General features: G+C 37.6%; 1 protein-coding gene across 12 annotated transcripts in view; it reads left to right on the top strand.

Annotated features, from left to right (window-relative positions):
- Positions 1-20,293, top strand: part of ZBBX (zinc finger B-box domain containing) — a 125,439-nt gene extending 105,146 nt beyond the window's left edge. For all 12 annotated transcript variants that reach the window (XM_086318041.1, XM_086317983.1, XM_086317978.1 and 9 more), the window contains 4 exons: positions 600-716; positions 8,067-8,324; positions 18,114-18,252; positions 20,015-20,293. In XM_086318041.1, the coding sequence (XP_086174167.1) occupies positions 600-716; positions 8,067-8,324; positions 18,114-18,252; positions 20,015-20,141 (641 nt within the window). In that variant the 3' untranslated portion in view covers positions 20,142-20,293. The remainder of the gene's footprint in view (positions 1-599; positions 717-8,066; positions 8,325-18,113; positions 18,253-20,014) is intronic.
- Positions 20,294-20,571: the final 278 nt, after the last annotated feature.

The following is a 20,571-nucleotide window of genomic DNA, read 5'->3' as shown; positions in this document are numbered from 1 at the left end:
CTGAAATTATTGACCCTATGAGAGTTACCAAATATTAATATTTATATTTAAGGCAACTGTCAGAAAACATGGCTATAATGAGACTGAGAGAGATTATTTTTAGATATTAGAAGTGTGACCCTTAATCAACTAATAGTACATCTTCAAATCACTTGATTAACTGTTAAGTGTTACAATTCTTAGATGCCATCTTAAAAGCAAATCTTAAAATCTTAGGATTGTGGAAATTCACAGACATAGCCATCATTTCCTTTAAAACTCAGGTCTTGGTATCATGTGCTGTCTTAGATTTCTTATGTATTCAAATATATTTTTTCACATGCATACTATTATATTTTATGTTCTATTGCATGTATATTTTAAAAAATATTTATTTCTGTTCACACTTGTACGTGTGTATTTGTGCAACCTCCTTGCTGTTTATAATTCACTTTTATTGTATAATTATGAGATTTTTATCTTTCATAATATACACCTCACTGTCATAAATGTTTTCTCTTTAGCTAAATATTATCCAGTAAGACAATATATAATGAATCAACAACTTGAATGTCTCTTCTTTTTCAACTTTATGTAATTTTATCATTTTACCATTTTAGGAGACAGAGAATGGATCCCAGACCATAGTGTAAGTGCATATGCTGATAACACAGTTGCCTTAGGTGTTCTGAAGTTTGCCCAGAAAACATCAGCAAGGAGAACACAGCAAAAGACTGGTAAGATTGACTGTAAGGCTGCTGTGCCATATTGTAGCTCAGTATGTTTATTAGTTTATCTCTTAGTACTTTACTAGGCGCCTGAAGATTAATTTTGTCAGTTATTTAATTTAAACTTATTCATTTAAACTGTCCTGGACTTTTCTTCCAAAGCCAAAAAACCAAGAATAGTCATTACTCCTCTCAAAAACATAAATTTTACAGTCTTAGCTATTTTCTGCCACAATGTACTAGAGAATGATATTTTTAAAATGTAGCTCAGGATAAGGCATATATATTTTGAACAACCCTTATAAAATACACACTGAGTTTCATTACACTTTCAAGAAACAGTATATTTATACTAGATTTTGTTTTCTCCTCTACTTGATTCAAATTATGATCACACAAAGCCATGAGATTGCTGTTTGCTGCTGTGGTTAAGACACTGCTGGTTTAAATCTAATGCTTAATATGTTGGCCCTGAAATCTTGATTTCAGTCTATTAATTCTATTTTCTAGCCAAAATAATTTTGAGATTTTCTATATGATAACTTTTGACATATTGAATGGTCATTGCAGTATTTTTCCAGTAAGTGCATGCAGAGAACTTTAACATCATTAAAATCAGTAGTGTTACTGGTTATTGTTATCTGAAAGTACCTGATAAAGTAGGTTTGCTTTGTGCTCAATTTCATATGAAGTTGCAGTTGATGACTAATGAATTAAGACAATTCAACATGCACGGTGAGTATGACGACACTGTGCTGGGTCCTGGGGAAAAGAGTTGCCTGAGTCATGTTCCTTGATCTTGGGAGCTCATGATTCAGGAGAAACATTTGACAGAGGGGACTGTTTGACTTCATCTGAAGGCCAACTTCAAGCCAGAAATTTAATTACGTATGATTTGTCCATATATGTAAGATTTATATTTCTCTCTTGCCTTAAATCCTATGATTAAAACAACTTGGCCAGCTTAGATTCTTTCCATATGCATTTATGTTGAGAAACTGTCAGATTTTAATAGTTTTTTTTTTTTTTTTAGTGGAAAATCCATTCATGTATGATAAATTTTTTTTTGGTTCTATAATTAGATATATCAAAGGCTGGGGCAGCTTTAAAAATCCTGGCTGCTTCCTTCTGAGGCAGTCAAAGGAACTTTTTAAAGTCACCATAGATTGATAAAAACAAATTCTCATGTATGCCATGAGAATTTGTTACTTGGGCAAATCTTTATAAGTAAGTAGCCAAATGCCTTGAAGTATCCATTTGCCGTGATCTGTTGAAGTCAATAATTTGCTATAAAAAACATTAGAAGGAGCACCTACTTGAGGCATGGTGATATAAAATAAGCCACCTTCCCAGAAGCCTGAGAGCTTACAGTCCAGTTCAGAGGCTCTCAAATGTCAGTGTGAGTGTAATCACCTGGGAAACGGATGTGGCATTCCTAGATCTTACCGTTAGAAATTTTGGGTCGTTAAGCTGAGATAAGGTTCAGGGATTTGCATTTATTTTATCAATGATTCCACTTCATGCCAACGTATAGTCCAAAAATCATACTTTGAGAAAACTGCTGTATAGATATGTTGACTATGTTGACTGACATAGTCAGTCACTACGTCGCATCTGACTCTTTGCCACCCCGCAGTCTGTAGCACGCCAGGCTCCCCTGTCCTTCACTATTTCCCAGAGTTTGCTCAAACTCATGTCCAACCATCTCATCCTCTGTTGCCCTCTTCTCCTCTTGCCTTCAATCCTTTCCAGCATCAGAGTCTTTTCCAATGAGTCTTCTCTTTGCACTGGGTGGCTAAAGCATTGGAGCTTCAGCTTCAGTCCTTCCAATGAATATTCAGAACTGATTTCCTTTAGGATTGACTGGTTGGATCTCCTTGCAGTCCAAGGGACTCTCGAGTCTTCGAGAGAGTTCAAAGACTTCGAACTTGGAGAATTCGAAAGCATCAATTCTTTGACACTCAGCCTTCTTTTTGGTCCAACTCTCACATCTATATGTGACTACTGGAAAAACCATAGTCTTGAAAATACATAAATTATACCATATGTAATAAAAGGTCTATAAAAAACATGAATAACATGCTTCTGGAGACTGATAGGTAGCTAATAATAGTACATATGATCAGTTATAATAGAGGTTGATGCATGTGCAGTTTTTAGGAATGGAAGTGGTAAAATAATTGCTTTGCCATTGAAACCTATCTGTATGCATGATTTTAGATGGTAGGTGAGATTTCAGCCAAATCTTAAAGAATTGTTAAGACTTCCCAGTTAGAGGTAGAAGGAGATAACTATAGAGATAGTGACCTGAAATAAAAATGAAAATTTCCTGACTATGCCACTAGTTACGGAAATCTTATATTCTGAGTTGGTGCCAGTATATAAATGAATTACTCTTTCTGTAAGACTTTAAATTTGTGAATGTAAAAACATGATAGCTATGAAATACATGTGTGTTTTGCAGCAAGTCCATTGATTCTGCCCACCCACTGCCAAACCTATGTTCCCCTACCCCAGCTTCCTCTCTCTGTAATCTGAGGAAATTATAGATTAACCCTGATCACAGTTATACTATAAATATAACAAAATAAATTGTCCTTGGCATTAGTTCAAGAATAATATGCTATAATTACTAATAAGACCAGCAAAATATTGGGATGATAATGTAAAATAGTGGTTTGGGTTATCTTAATGGGTATAAGAATGTCAATAAAGATATAAAAAATACTAATCACTCACTGAATAGACTTTAATACAATAGTAATTATTACTGTTCTAAATAAAACATTAGAATTGGATGAAATATAAGCAGAATAACTTGCTTTTTGCAGAGTGTTTCAATAGTAAATAACATTCTGACCAGAGGACTCAATATATTTTCCCCTGGATAAAGGTCACAAAATATATTTGTCTTATAATATTCTTGCTCCACTGTGTAAATTACTGAGAATTCATACATTAGAAAATGTATTTTCTAAGTGCTCCTGAAACATTTATGGAAATATTATTTACATTGCCAGTGATGGCGTAAATTATTTCCAAAAGGTTACTTCCAAAAGATTATGTTTATAACCTACAAACTTGGTTTATAAAAAAGAAAAAAATATAGGATGATCCCTTTACTCATGGCATTTTTCATTTGTGCCTGTCTTAACCATGTCTCTAATCTTAACCCTAACAATAATATTAATAATCTTATATAGGAAACATTAAAGGAAATGACATATTCATCTAAATGAACAAAATAAATAAAACCAGGACCAAACTGAAGCCTCTCTGTCTTTCTATGGCTTATGTGCATTAAATTACACTTTTGAGTAAGAAAAATAGTCTCTTTCTTTGCTGTAGATGGGTTTGATAAAGGACAGAAATGGTATGGACCTAACAGAAGCAGAAGATATTAAGAAGAGATGGCAAGAATACACAGAAGAACTGTACAAAAAAGATCTACATGACCAAGATAATCACGATGGTGTGATCACTCACCTAGAGCCAGACATCCTGGAATGTGAAATCAAGTGGGCCTTAGAAAGCATCACTACGAACAAAGCTAGTGGAGGTGATGGAATTCCAGTTGAGCATCATCCTGAAAGATGATGCTGTGAAAGTGCTGCACTCATTATGCCAGCAAATCTGGAAAACTCAGCAGTGGCCACAGGACTGGAAAAGGTCAGTTTTCCTTCCAATCCAAAAGAAAGGCAATGCCAAAGAATGCTCAAACTACTGCAGAATTGCACTCATCTCACACGCTAGTAAAGTAATGCTCAAAATTCTCCAAGCCAGGCTTCAGCAATATGTGAACCGTGAACTTCCTGATGTTCAAGCTGGTTTTAGAAAAGGCAGAGGAACCAGAGATCAAATTGCCAACATCTCCTGGATCATGGAAAAGGCAAGAGAGTTCCAGAAAAACATCTATTTCTGCTTTATTGACTATGCCAAAGCCTTTGACTGTGTGGATCCCAATAAACTGTGGAAAATTCTGAAAGAGATGGGAATACCAGACCACCTGACCTGCCTCTTGAGAAATTTGTATGCAGGTCAGGAAGCAACAGAACTGGACATGAAACAACAGACTGGTTCCAAATAGGACAAGGAGTTTCTCAAGGCTGTATATTGTCACCCTGCTTATTTAACTTATATGCAGAGTACATCATGAGAAACACTGGGCTGGAAGAAACACAAGCTGGAATCAAGATTGCCAGGAGAAATATCAATAACCTCAGATATGCAGATGACACCACCCTTATGGCCGAAAGTGAAGAGGAACTCAAAAGCCTCTTGATGAAAGTGAAAGAGGAGAGTGAAAAAGTTGGTTTAAAGCTCAACATTCAGAAAACGAAGATCATGGCATCCGGTTCCATCACTTCATGGGAGATAGATGGGGAAACAGTGGAAACAGTGTCAGACTTTATTTTTTGGGGTTCCAAAATACTGCAGATGGTGACTGCAGCCATGAAATTAAAAGACACTTACTCGTTGGAAGGAAAGTTATGACCAACCTAGATAGCATATTCAAAAGCAGAGACATTACTTTGCCAACAAAGGTCCGACTAGTCAAGGCTATGGTTTTTCCTGTGGTCATGTATGGATGTGAGAGTTGGACTTTGAAGAAGGCTGAGCACTGAAGAATTGATGCTTTTGAACTGTGGTGTTGGAGAAGACTCTTGAGAGTCCCTTGGACTGCAAGGAGATCCAACCAGTCCATCCTAAAAGAGATAAGTCCTGGGTGTTCTTTGGAAGGAATGATGCTAAAGCTGAAACTCCAGTACTTTGGCCACCTCATGCGAAGAGTTGACTCATTGGAAAAGACTCTGATGCTGGGAGGGATTGGGGGCAGGAGGAGAAGGGGACAACAGAGGATGAGATGGCTGGATGGCATCACTGACTCGTTGGATGTGAGTCTGGGTGAAGTCCAGGAGTTGGTGATGGACAGGGAGGCCTGGTGTGCTGCGATTCATGGGGTTGCAAAGAGTTGGACACGACTGAGCGACTGAACTGAACTGAAGCATATCTGACCCACAGCTGTGTACTTTTTTTTCTCAGTTGAGATCTTAACCTCTAATACTGTGGCAGCCAGATGTTGTTATAAGAGTTCAGCAAATGTTCGTAATCTCCTGAATTTTCTGAAGGGCATATATATATTATGTTAAAATTTTTTCATCTCATATTTCTCTGTGTTGGCAGAAGTCCAGTTCTTCTTAATAACATCTTTCATTTGTTTTATTTTAACGAGATCTAAATTCCTTTAAATTGTGATTGAGATGTAGCACAGTAAGATAGAAGGTGTGGTTTTCTCCATAGATCTAGAAGTTTCTATTTTTATAGCTGAATTACTGTATTACTGTTTATAGCTTAATTATATACTCTCTCTCCTATACTTCTACCATTACTGTTTCTACTGCTGGTTCACTTATAAAAATGGCAGATTTGTTATTCTTGATGGCTTTAAATAAAATATTGATTCCTTACAAGTAAAATAATTCCAAATTCTAGTCATTAAAATAAATCTTAGAGATATTTACTTTTTTAAAAATACATAGGCACATTTTTGTTAGTTGTTTTTCTTTACAATTATCTGAGTGCAAATAGATGCAAAAAGATTAGACTTAATTTATTTACAATTTCATTTCAACAAAAATTGTTTTCAAACTTGATTTCTAAGACATGTATTAAAATTGGTACCCTTTGGGACTTACCTTAGTTAGATTTAATTGCTTAAATAATTACATACTGCATTAGGATTCTTCTTAGGGTACTTAGCTACCTTCAAAGTAGATCTTAAAAAAAAAGACAAACTCAATAATCATTGACTGTTTATTACATAACAATTGCCTGTAGCCACTCTTCTGAATTTTACACTTTTCTAGAAGTCAATAGAGTGGGCATAATGTTGTATGACATATATTCAGTCAAATAATAATTTTAATGATAATGGCCATAGCACTTCTTTAAAGAATCCAACATTTTACACAAAGGCAATTTGTATTAAGGGAATACAAGATTATCTTATAAATTATTTATATTTAATATACATGTATTTATCTAAATCAAAACAATGATTCACTATATTAAAAATACACCTGTGCTATGAATATATAAATTTGTGCCTTTAATATTCCCTTCAGTTCAGTTCAGTCGCTCAGTCATGTCCGACTCCTTGCGACCCCATGAATTTCAGCACGCCAGGCCTCCCTGTCCATCACCAACTCCAGGAATTCACTCAAATTCATGTCCATCGAGTCGGTGATGCCATCCAGCCATCTCATCCTCTGTCGTCCCCTTCTCCTCCTGCCCCTAATCCCTCCCAGCATCAGAGTCTTTTCCAATGAGTTAACTCTTCGCATGAGGTGGCCAAAGTATTGGAGTTTCAGGTTTAGCATCATTCCTTCCAAAGAATACCCAGGACTGATCTCTTTTAGGATGGACTGGTTGGATCTCCTTGCAGTCCAAGGGACTCTCAAGAGTCTTCTCCAACACCACAGTTCAAAAGCATCAATTCTTTGGCGCTCAGCTTTCTTCACAGTCATTCCCTTGGCCTTTATTAAAGAATCTTGTGAGCAATACCAAATGATATATATAGTTATGTTTTGTTAGTATAAATTTTGAAGGGATTTTTTTTTCCTACTATGAAAGAACCACACATATTGAAGAAACCAACTAAGTCAGCCTTTGAAATAGATCAAGACAAAATGGTGACTACCCTCGTGAAACAAAGTACTAACCTGACTCAGATCTCTGCTTCTGGAATTTTTCCACTGAAGTGCCCTATAAAGCAGCTGAGAGTGAACTCATATTTAGGAAAATTAGAAATGTACTTTCAATTTTCTTTAAATCCTTTGTTTTTCCAAAAGATTTTGCATACTGGTCTATTTTGTTTCCATATCTGCTTTAATAGATGAATGTACACACCATCAAATAAAATGGGATCATTAGGAAGTGGTACATGTTTATCCTGTGGGGTTTTTTCTCTTACAAGGCACAGTGCAATATTGTCCTAGAATTTAAGAAACACAGCACAGTGGTTGGCCATGGAGTAGATGATAAGATTGGTATGTTGAATTGTTCTGGAATTGACTGGGCTTACAGATTTTTGTTTTACTTAATATTGAAATTAGCTTACCTTTCTCTGAATGTAGACAAAATAAGGGAAGAATAACCCAAAGTGTTCTTTATAACACAAAGAAGGTAATTTAGGATTCACAAATGGAAGTAAAGCAAAATACATGATAATCTAAAGTTCATTTTCTCATAAATTCTGTTGCATGAATTTAACTGAGTTCAGGAGGCTAGTATTCTGTATCTTTTAAAGCATTCATTCAGAATTTTAAAAATGGTTGATTAATTTATTTTTTATTTTAGGCCAGATATCACAGAGACCTTCAACAGCAAATTTACCACTTTCCAACTCTGTGAAAAGACGTTCCAGCTGCTTTTCTTCTTCTCATCCCCGGTCAAGAAGTGCAGTTGCTCAGTCACTCTCTAAAGCTGCTTCTGAAATTTCAGAAATTGAATATATTGACGATACTGACCATGATGAGCCTTTCTTAGATGACACTGATGATCAGCAGACCTTAGACAGTTTGGAAAAAGAATTAAATGAGCTGAGAAATCTTGCAGGTAATGCTATTTTTTTTTTTCACCATAAACAGTATTTACTTTGCCTTCTGCCTGATTCTCCATGTCATGCTCCAAGCAAACAAACTTTTCCCTTTTCCTCTTTAAACCATCAACCTTTGTGTTTGTTTTCTTGACTCTCCTCTGATGTCACCCTGAAAATGTTATAGAACTTGTGTGTGCCCAGCCATATCAGAGATTATCCCCTTAGCTCATATAATTCACAGTTAAGTGGTCTTAAGGTCCTTCATGTGGACAGAAAAAAAATTTTTTTTCTCCTTCCTACAAGCTCACTGAGTGACTAATCTCTTATAAGAACCACTGCCCAATATTGTTGGAGACAAGAGCTATTCCATCTGATCTTTTGAAGCAGTATTTCTCAAGTTTCAGTGTGTACATAAATCCCCCAGGGGTGTTGTTATAATGCAGGTGTATGTCCGGGGTGGGATGCAAGATTCTGCGTTTTTACTAAGATGTCCCAATTTTGAGCCTTTTATTTTCATTCATTTCTAGAAGTTTTGATTGTGGCATTCTTGTCTGTTTTATCTTTAGAGTCCATTGGCAAGTTAGATTAATTTAGCAATTTTTTTCCCTCTGCACTTAGTAGGCATTTCTCCATTGTCTTCCGTCCCTGGATAATGTGCTAGTTAGTACTTTGGCACAGTTTCTCCATTTAACTTTTGTTTGGTTGAATTTAATTGTCAATTTTTTTTCCCACTGGTAGAGCTTGCGGTAGCTCTATTAACTGAATCCTGTCATGTTGGAGAATGCCTGCTACCTTTGTATTTGAATGGCAAATTGACTGTGGGTATTCTCCTTGTGTCTGGGCTTCCCAGGTGGCTCAGTGGTAAAGAATCTGCCTACCAATCAAGAGACATGGGTTTGATCCTTGGGTCAGGAAGATCCCTTGGAGAAGGAAATGGCAACCCATTCCAGTTTCTTGCCTGGGAAAGCCCAAGGACAGAGGAGCCTGACAGGCTACAGTCCATGGGGTCACAAAAGAGTTGGACATGACTGAGTGATTAAACAACAATAAAATCTCCTTGGGTCATTTTTCTCTTAAACTTTGTACGCACTGATTCATCCTTTCCTGGATCTGAATTCTGCTGTAAAGTAGTTCAAGGTTTCTCATTTTTACTTCACTCTCTTTTGCATGTGACATGCTTCTTTCTTGATTGGATATTTGGAGAATTTTTTTTCTTAATATTTGAAATTATTGGACCAGGATTGTATTTCAGTATCAGTAATTCAGCATTTCTTAAAGCACAGAAGTTCCTCTTTGTTTTCAGAGAAATTTTCTTCTGTCATATATTTGAGTTGCTATTCTGTTCCATTTGGCTTTTTGCTGCTGAGAAACCTGTTTTGTTTATGTTGGATCTTTTTACGATGTTTACTTATGTTTCTTCAACTGTTTTAAGCTGCTTTTATTTTGCTTTTTATTTACTGTGATTATCTCAAGTTTGTCTCTTATATCAGCATTGCAATTTTCAGCTGGTTATAGGCCATTCTTTATGGATTGACCCAGTAAATTACCTCTTTACAGGCATTCTTTTTTTTTTTTTTGTAATTTTTACTTTGATGTAATTTAAACTTAGAGAACTGCAAGAATGCAAGAATAGTACAAGGAACTTCCATACACATTTCACCCATTTCATGACCTGTTTGTCTTACCTCATTTGAATGTATGTACACACACACACACACAAATACAACTCTTTTTCTGAACCATTTGAGAGAATGTTACAAGATTCATGCCCCTTTTCCAAAAATATATTTTAGTGTATTTCCTACAAGCAACAGCTTTTTCTTGTGTAACCATAGTACAGTGATCAAAATCAAGAAATTAAACATTAATACATTGTAATTCTCTAACCTTCAGTACATATCTAATTTTTTAAAATTGTCTCAGTGATGTTCATTATAGCATGTTTTTTTCTGGTGCAAGGTCCAATCCAGGAACAAGTTTGCTTTTCCTTTTTGACGTCTGACATGTTGCTGTTTGATCTTTTAGGTTAGTTTTATTCTTTTTAAAAATGTCATTCTTATTATTTATTCTGTAACCAAAGGACTTATGAGGGAATTTTCATAGGGTCTTGATCTGTTATCTACCAGATTGCTCTTTCACATAATCGTTTTTTGTGTGCAGTGGATTCTTGGATTCCAGTTGGTTTGCTGTCATTTCCTCACGTCTTACTTGTTCACATGTGTTGTGAGTGGCTTTGCTCATATCTTCTGTCTTTTCTGATACAGTGAGACTGCATTCCTCTAAAATCTACTCTCTCCTCTCTGCTTGTGCTAGATGTGTCAGTCTTCTCTATGGAGCTACTGTTTGTGAGTTGGCTATTGACTCTTTTCTGTATCCCGCTGGCTCAAAGGCACAGGGAGAATAGATGAAGGATTGAAGAGTTCAGCTTCCTTTATTGGAGGATCTGGGCTCTCTTGTCTTTTTCTGGATTTTATTGAATGCCAAACTTCATTGGACCTGATTTGAAGTGTGTTTTGTCTCTGTTGGGACACCTGCGGGTGTGTGATTTTCTTGCCTCCACTAAGATATTATGGTGGATGTTCAGGGCTTAAAAATATTTTCAACATTTTCTCCTTGCTTTCCCCTTACCCACTGCTTTTCCCAATTTCTTGTGGTACTGGTTAGACTTGTGAGCCCTTTAGATACCTCTCCTTTTCCTGTCACTAGTTTGTGTGCACACTGAGTGGGAAGGAGAAAGGGTGTGGACAGAGTAGGCCCCCAGCTGTACCTTAATGAACCTTCTGTTTATTCCTTTGTTGTCCCTTATCAAGGTTTATGTGAATTTGTATCTCTTCCTTTGGTTCCATTTATGATTTTATTTTATTTTTAATTTTTCTCCCTTTCCTATTCACTTCATTAGGGATTGGGGAAGAAGAAATTGTGATTCATCTTTACCTATCACTCACTTGCCTGACTCTGCTTTACTAAAAATCAAATATAAATATGCTTGGAGGTAATTCTCATGTCAAAAGTCATTTCTAGGGACTTCCCTGGAGGTTCAGTGGTTAAAACTTTGCCTTCCAATGGCAGAGGGTATAGGGTTCAATCCTGGCTGGGGAGCTAAGATCCAACATGCCTAGTGGCCAAAAAACAAAACAAAACCAGAAATGATATTGTAACGAATTTAATAAAGGCTTTTAAAAAATGGGTCACATAAAAATACCTTTAAAAAATTAATTCTAAAATGAAGCATATCAGATCTGAACTAGATCAAAAGGATAGTACTACAATTTTTAATCAGAAGATGAAGGTTGTCTTATTTGGTAAATTGGTCAATTTCATTATTTACAAATGAAATACTTTACAAACATACTTGTTTGTCTCTAACCTCTCAGCTTTTTTATTTCGTTTATCAGGTTTTCCTTATGTGCTTCACCTTTCCCCTGTCACTCATTTCCTCATACACCCACACCAGTATTTTCACCCAAACACATATCTTTTCATACATTAAAAGCAAGTACACACTACATAGCCTGTGAACTACCAGAGCTTTTTCATGGGTCAGGAGCAGAATGTAATCACTTACACACAGTTCACTGAAGAATGGCTCTCTTTCTATTTGGGAAGATTGGCCTTGGATGAATGCACAACTTTGGAGACATTCACCTGGAGCTGAGGAAAGAAGAGGACTGCACATCAGCTAAATTGTCCCAACAGTCAGGGAGGTGACAGCTGCGGTGGTGCAATCAGGCTTTATTCTAGAAAATTCATTGATTCTGCACAGTCTTTTATATTCTGTTCAGCATCAATGGGTAGAAAAATTCCACCCACATGTCACTACTCATGGTGAGTTCTGAAACAACTCTCAATGAAGTCTGGTCTCACACAGATACAGCTACACAACTGTACTCATACAAATGTAAATGGGTGTGCATTCCCATGAAAGCTGCCTTTTTTGTAAGCAACAAACCTTATGACTAATTTTATGTCAGCTCTAGGATACCTCCACTCCCTCCAAGTTCTAGGAAAAGAGCCCTGCCAAAGAATCTGGAGAAGAGGACAGGAAATAATTACATTGAGTAGTGTTTCTCCTTTGACTCCAATTGCTGAAGCTGACAATAGAGTCATTTCATAAGGAGACAGGCCAGTGGGAGCTGAGGATATGTGTGTGTGTGTATGCAGGCTGAATCAGGAAACAAAGAGCAGCAAAGCAGGGTGGTTGAGAGCCAGGCTCTAGGGCCAGGGGTTTGGCTCTGAAGTGTGGAGCTACGAATTCCCAGCTTTGTGACAACAGACAAATTATTATACTTTCTTAATCTCTCTCTGTATCAGTTTCCATGTATGAAAGATGAGTATGAGAATAGGCCCTATCATAAATTGTTCAGTGATTGAATTTGAGTATATATTAAATACTATATTTATAAAAATTTTGCACATACACACACACCTACACTTTACCATTGAAGTGCTTAGCACATAGTCTGTGCTGAAAACACTGTTAAATTATATAAGAAACCAGTGGGCAGTGCTTTTGACGTATAGTAAGCTAAGGTGCTCTTGGCAAGTCCAACTTTTAGTCAAAAGCATATAAACTCTGTTTCTATTCTAGAACCATGTTTTCTTCTGGGCCACTTTGAGAATTATAGTTAGCTCTAGTTCATGCTGTATAATTATTCCTCCACAAGTACCTTTGTAAATAACACTAAATTCTACTTATGCTTTAGTATCTCAGTCATGTCCGACCCTTTATGACCCTTTGGACTGTGGTCTGCCAGGCTCCTCTGTCCATGGTATTCTCCAGGCAAGAATACTGGAGTGGTTGCCATTTCCTCTTCCAGGGGACCTTCCAGACCCAGGTATCAAACCTGTATCTCCTGTGTCTTCTGCATTGCAAGTGGATTCTTTACCATTGAGCCATTACCAAGGCATTTTTTGTCAGTTTTTGGATATTGTTATAGCCTGAATGGAGAAGACAATGGCAACCCACTTCAGTACTCTTGCCTGGAGAATCCCATGGACGGAGGACCCTGGTGGGCTACAGTCCATGGGGTCGTGAAGAGTCAGACACGACTGAGCGACTTCACTTTCACTTTTCATTTTCATGCACTGGAGAAGGAAATGGCAACCCACTCCAGTATTCTTGCCTGGAGAATCCCAGGGATGGAGGAGCCTGGTGGGCTGCCGTCTATGGGATCGCACAGAGTTGGACACGACTGAAGCGACTTAGCAGCAGCAGCAGCATAGCCTGAATAATTTGGAAATATCAGAAGATTTGCATTATGAGAAAATATCAGTAATCAAATGCAATAAAACATTCACTTCTTCAGTGATTAAAAATTATTGTTTGGGGCCTTCTCTGGTGGTTCAGTGGCTAAGACTATGTTCCCAGTGCAGGGGGCACAGCTTCAGTCCTTGCTCAAGGAACTGAAATCCCACATGCCACACTATGCAGCTAAAAAGAAAAGCCTTATTTGTTTTAAACTCATTCATACTTGTTGTTTGAGTTTTTGTGGTCCTTAAATTCCTTTGGCAATCCTATGCTTGTACGAGTCTGCAGGTACTCAGCTGAGTAATTAAAGACAGAGAACTTTTTCTTAAATAAGAAAGAATAAAAATCTACCTGATACTAGTACGAACTACAGTATGAAGTAAAATAGTGAGGCAGTGGTTTCCTGAGTAATTAGAAGGTTGATCATCAAGTAAGATATTAAACTGTAAAATGGCTAGTCAGAATTATAGTCAGCTAATTAACTAGATAACCCTTGTAAAGACAGTCAGGTGAAATTGAATTAGAATGGCAATTTTTTTTTGCTTTAGAGTATCTTGGAATTTTAGGAAAAAAAATTGGGTGACATATAAAAGTGAAAGTCAACATATTAAAAACATTCTGATGTGGGAATATGAAGCCATTCAATGAGTCGTAATAATCACTGTTTGTTCTTATATGAACTGTTGCTCCATTTGATCTTCATAGCTATCCTGTTGGTAGATGGGTGAGGAAGTGATACTTTTTGGTCTCCCCTGTGTGGCTATAGTAACTGAGACTCTGGATGGTGCAGCGACTGCCTCCCTTGGGTGCCCAGAGGCACCCATGCACAAACCCAGGCAGATCTGCCCCACGTTCCTTTGTCTGACCACCAGACCTGTGTGCCACTTAAATAATTTGAGATCTTTCCTTCAGATCACTACTGTGGTCACTTGAGAGGCAGAGGGTGTTGGGCAGAGTGAAGGCAAAGGAAAGAAGGGTTGAAGGATAAATGAGGCAAGACAGTGGAGGAGGGGAAACAGGCTGGTGGATTGGGCGTGGGCTCACAGGTTACAGGGGGAGGGTCCTTATGGTCATATCTCCCGAATATTGGGATGTGTTTTGTATGTGTATCTAATCCTTTAGAAGTGGTGCTTGTTTTTGTTGTTGGTGGTGAATTATTTACTGGGAAATTGCCTGTATACTTTGTTTCTGTTCCTTGAAAGGGATTAACCTGTCATTGGGTCCTTCCTTTCCTCTTTACTTCATTTCTTTATTCATGTGTGTTTATTTCCCTGTAGAATAAAGTTTAAGTGACCCGAGTTTTAGAAATACACTGTGGAACTTTGTATATAGTCAATGTTCCCTCTTTGCCATTCTTTATTATTGCATTTAAGAGATTCTTCAGTGATCAAAGAACATACACATATCCCATTTATTCCAGGGATAGGAAAGATTTAACTTCAATCCACTCTCAACAATCAGCTGGTTTGACAGTTATAAAGTAAAATCTCCAATGGAAATATCAATGCAATCTTCCCTGGTCCCAAATGAGAAAAATCAGAACACTTGGGTTTTTGTATGGTTGACCTTTTAGGTTTTAACACTAACCTGCAGTAGGGTTTTTGTTAAAGTTTTATTTTTTTCTGCCTTGAAAGTCAAGTGATGTCACCTCTGCTCCTGTTAACTGAAATTAAATAACTCTTCCTATTAATTCTGAAATAAAATTTTGAGACTGAATAATTATACAAAAATAGTCCCATTCTGTTTGTATAATTTGAATTAGGTCAGTATTCATTCAGTTAGGACTTGAAAGACTAATAGAGGCTTGAAAGACTAACCTCTCCTAGTGGGATTCCTTAGATCTAAGCATCACTATTGGGTTAGCAGTGTGGTTCTACCAGTTCCAAATCCTGAGCTGACTACTTTCCCACAGGTAACATTCTTTTTCATGTGGTATGTAAAAGGATCTTGTATACCTGTTTTATTCACCTTGTGGGGTGGGGGGGGGGGGAACACCACCTTGTGGAGAAGATAATAGCCTAATGCTAAATAATTAGATTCTGGAACATAGTGATTTATGACTGTGGTGAGCTGAAAGAGCTTAGGTTGAGTTCCAGGTCTTCTACTTGTAGTTGTGTGAACAAGTTATCAGTCCCTAGTGGGCCCTCAATTTCTTAATCTCCAATAAGTGGGATGGGACAAAAATTTTCACTAAGGAATCTTTTGTTTTTCTCAGAAGTAATCTTATAGAGAATTCCCAAATATAAACGAGACCAATGAAAGCTGTCTTGCTTGCTTTGGGGTGGTGGGAGCAGAAGCCTCAACCTTCAGCCTGCAGGATTTCTCCACATATTGTCATTGTGAATGTTCTGGACTTTGAAGGACACTTACAGTTGTAAATGTATGGATGTCTATCTTCAGTTCAGTCGCTCAGTCGTGTCCGACTCTTTGCGACCCCATGGACTGCAGCACGCCAGGTCTCCCTGTCCATCGCCAACTCCCAGAGCTCACTCAAACTCATGTCCATTGAGTTGGTGATGCCATCCAACCATCTCATCCTATGTGGTCTCCTTCTCCTTCTGCCTTCAATCTTTCCCATCATCAGGGTCTTTTCAAATGAGTTAGTTCTTCACATCAGGTGGCCAGAGTATTGGAGTTTCAGCTTCAGCATCAGTCCTTCCAGCACTGACTTACTTTAGGATGGACTGGTTGGATCTCCTTGCAGTCCAAGGGACTCTCAAGAGTCTTTTCCAACACCACAGTTCAAAAGCAGCAATTCTTTGGTGCTCAGCTTTCTTTATAGTCCAACTCTCACATCCATACATGACTACTGGAAAAACCATAGCTTTGACTAGACAGACCTTTGTTGACAAAGTAATGTCTCTGCTTTTTAATATGCTGTCTATGTTTGTCATAACTTTTCTTCCAAGGAGTAAGCATCTTTTTATTTCATGGCTGCAGTCATGTGATTTTGGAGCCCAAGAAAATAGAGTCTGTTACTGTTCCTACTGTTTCCCTATCTATTTGCCATGAAGTGATGGGACCAGATGCCATGATCTTAGTTATCTTGCAGGAAGGATATTCTTAGTTCATTTTTATAGGGGAATCTCTGCTTTCTCACAAACTTCAAGTTAATACTAACCACCCCCAATTATCTTCAGTCAGGGATTTAATACATGCAGTCTGGTGTTTGGTCCTTCTGATCCTGTCACTTTCATTAAAGTGAAGGGAGGAATGCGTGCTAAGTCTGACTCTTTGAGACCCTGTGGACCGTAGCTGGCCAGGCTCTTCTGTCCAAAGGTTTCTCCAGGCAAGAGTACTGGAGTGGGTTGCCATGCCCTCCTCTAGGAGATATTCCCCACCTTGGGATTGAACTCCCCTCTCTTACATCTCCTGCATTGGCAGGTGGGTCCTTTCCCACTCACACCACCTGGGTAACACCAGGAATAACAGCCAGTAATTTTTATAGTTTTAAAAGTCACCATAGCATAACCTCATGTAGAAGGTAGATGTCTCTGACAACATTATGTCTAATGTAGTAATCATATTTACTTCTATACTTGATATTTTGGTAGTTCATGTAAGGAAGGTGTTGCTTACACATTTGCTTATTGAACTTGAACTACCTGTCCTTACTCAGGCTGAATTGGGAGAAGGCAATGGCAACCCACTCCAGTACTCTTGCCTGGAAAATCCCATGGCCGGAGGAGCCTGGTAGGCTGTGGTCCATGGGGTCACTAAGAGTTGGACACAACTAAGCATCTTCACTTTCAGTTTTCACTTTCATGCATTGGAGAAGAAAATGGCAACCCACTCCAGTGTTTTTGCCTGGAGAATCCTAGGGATGGAGGAGTCTGGTGGGCTGCCGTCTCTGGGGTTGCACAGAGTTGGACACGACTGAAACGACTTAGCAGCAGCAGCAGAAGGCTGAATCACAGGCCACCTTCAGGAAAAAGAAGATTTAAGGCTTTTCCCCTTTCATATACACATGCTTATTATCTACCCAAATAAAGCAAGGCAGTCTAAAAGAAAGAGTAGCTTTTCCAAAACTAACCTTTGCCTGAGACTGTGTGGGGGCAAACCTTTTATTTCTTAGAAGACAAAAAGATATAATAAAATGTTTAACATTCAGGCAAGTTGAGGAGTTGCACAATATTGTAAGTTTAAAAAAGATTGCTTGTATTTCCTTGGAACTTTGTAAATTTTCAGAGCATTTGTCACTTAAGTATAGTGTATGTTAAAAATCAATGTGGCTAGGCAAAAGAAGTCAGACTGCTGTTTAGTTGCTAAGTCGTGTCCAACTCCTTTGAGACCACATATACTGTAGCCCACCAGGCTCCTCTGTCCAAGGAATTTTCCAGGCAAGAATACTGGAGTGTGTTGTCATTTCCTACTCCAGGGATTAAACCCCAGTCTCTTGCATCTCCTGCATTGCAGGCAGATTCTTTACCACTGAGCCACCTGGGAAGCCCCTATCCTTGTACTGCTTGAAGTTTACTGAGTAAACTTTCAGCACCATATGCTCTGTATCTGTTTCTTGAATTTATGTGTTGACAATGCATGAAATAAAATATTTCAGATCCTTCAGAAAAACTTTACAGCCTAACCTCAGAAGAGTTACCAGCCTTCAACAACCATTTGCTGAATATAAGTCAGACTACCCTAGATTTCCTTAAGACCTCATGTGCGAGGGGTCTCTGTGGATTTGAGGAACAGAGGTAGGTTAAATATGGTGCTTATATGTACAAAGAGTGCATCATAAAATTTTTGACAACCCCCAACTAGTTACCTTTACTACATAAATAAAGATTGTCCTCATGTGTGTACTTATATGGCTATTCTTTATAAAATGTTTAAGTGCTTTGCTAACCTAATATCAGGATTTAGTGAAAGGCTTATGAAGTGGTTGCTTTAATGTGAAGAGATAATTCTCTGCTGCACAATGTGTGTCAGGAAAATGAAAAGACATTTGGAATTTAATAATCCTTCACTATTTCTTCTTATATTGAAAAACAGTTGCCTTACTTGCCTTCATTAACTTATTGAATTTCAATATTTTGCATTCATAGACTCTTACTCAATGTGAATAAAGTTTTTAGAATAGAATATTGAGAAGTCTCCTTCTTGAAATCAAGTCTAGATTGTTAATGATATCATTTTAATCTATATGACTTCATTCTTCCCTTACACAGGATAAGAGCATTTAGAGATGGTGATCAGTTTATAAGGAACATTGGTAAAACTAATAAATCTTCAGAAAAGTAGTCTATCATGTCAAGGTGTTATGGTCATACTAGAATTCCCTGAAAAAGGAAGAGTGGTTCTTCTAAACAGACTGAGAAAAACGTAAAATAAAATCCCCTTGAATTGTAAATTCTTTTGACTTGCTGAAGTCTAATATTGTAGTAAAAAGAAATCAAGAGTTCATATTCTGTCTTTCTAAAGGAGAAAATCATCTATCTGTGGTCCAAGGATTTTTCCATTTCTAACACCACTTACATTTCTTTTTTTAAAGAGATCAGTATAAAGTTGCTATTTTTTTCCCTAAAAATAAACCAAAGTTACCAAACCAACTTCATAAAAAGAAGGACATTTAGGACTAAATATAAGGGGATTATATTAATAGAATAAAGCACAGTTATTTAAAATTAAAAATTTCCTGAAAAAGTTATTACCTTGTCCTTCTTTTCTCTATTTAGACCAGTGAAAGGTTTTTTTTTTGCTTTCGTTTTTAATCACATTTAAGATCTGAACTGGACCACAGATAAGAGCTTACAAAATGCTGGTTTAACCTGTTTGGGGCATAAAATCCAAAGACGAGTTCTATCCATCACAGGGTGAAATATTTTATATTATTTAATAGTGTATATGGGCTGAAATTTTTAATAACTTGGACCAAAATATCTGAACTATGCGGACTCCTCTCTGTGCCCCCATGCTACTACTTACCCCTAGCCTCAGACAGCAACACACTAGAGTTTCCATGAGTTCCTTTTCACCATAAGATGCAACAAAGTAAAAGAACTACATAGTTGCTGTCATTAATTTTGACTTTGGCATATCTAGACTGGCTATCCACATGGTCCTAAGTGATTTATCTGGCAGCTTATTCACTGGGATTCTGTTAAACAACCAGCGTAATGATACAGGTTCTTAACAAGAACCTGGAGGCTCTGCAAGTTTCTGAAGTATTCCTCTGAGGTATCATCAATGAAAGATGCAGCCAGAGACCATGAAATCTTCTCTCCTTGGTTCCACTGTGGCTTTATCTCTTGAGAGAGGGAGAATGATGAGAAGAATGGAGGCTTGGTTTATTGGGCACATTGAGAATTATGGTCTCAGTCTGAAACAGCACCACCCCCCTGCCCAATGTCTGTCTGCCTCCAGTTACTTCAGTGTGTGTAGTATTGATCAGAAGATAAATGAAGAGTTGAAACCTGGTTCTGTATATTGTGTATTGACCTTTCAATGTATTTCCAGCTCTTCTGAAAAGGATACTGGAATCCAGTCTTTGCTGACAGTTTCTGAAAGCAGTACGGATGAGGAGGAAGAAGATTTTCTTGACAAGCAACATGTCATTACACTCCCGTGGTCAAAGAGTACCTAGTGATCATTCATTACTTTTTCCATTTTGTACCCAGAGTAAAGCAAACCTGAAAAAAGTTATCAAATGATTACCTGTGCGGGTGATAGAGATTTTTGATTATTGTCTCTGATATTTCAAGGTTTACAGACTAATAAAAATTAGTGAAATTATAAGTTTAAGGGCTTTTTCTTCCAAATTGCAGATTATATTAGTAACATTCAATGAAAATTTTAAAATAAGTTGTAACTGTGTCTCTAAGAACTTATCAGAAGGTAGTACTGTTGCATGTAGGGGGACCCCTTCCAGGGCCCAAACTGGGCTCTTGTCTAACACTCAGAAATGAATTGTCCTAGGAGACACATGTGCTGACAAAGCAAGAGATTTTATTGGGAAAGGGCACCCGGGTGGAGAGCAGTAGGGTAAGGGAACCCAAGAGAACTGATCTGCCTTG

Source organism: Bos grunniens, chromosome 1 (assembly GCF_055505025.1).
Source record: "Bos grunniens cultivar Pamir isolate PY7600 chromosome 1, Bosgru_T2T1.0, whole genome shotgun sequence".
In the NCBI taxonomy this organism is placed as follows: domain Eukaryota; kingdom Metazoa; phylum Chordata; class Mammalia; order Artiodactyla; family Bovidae; genus Bos; species Bos grunniens.
This window is presented reverse-complemented; position numbering and strand designations above follow the sequence as displayed.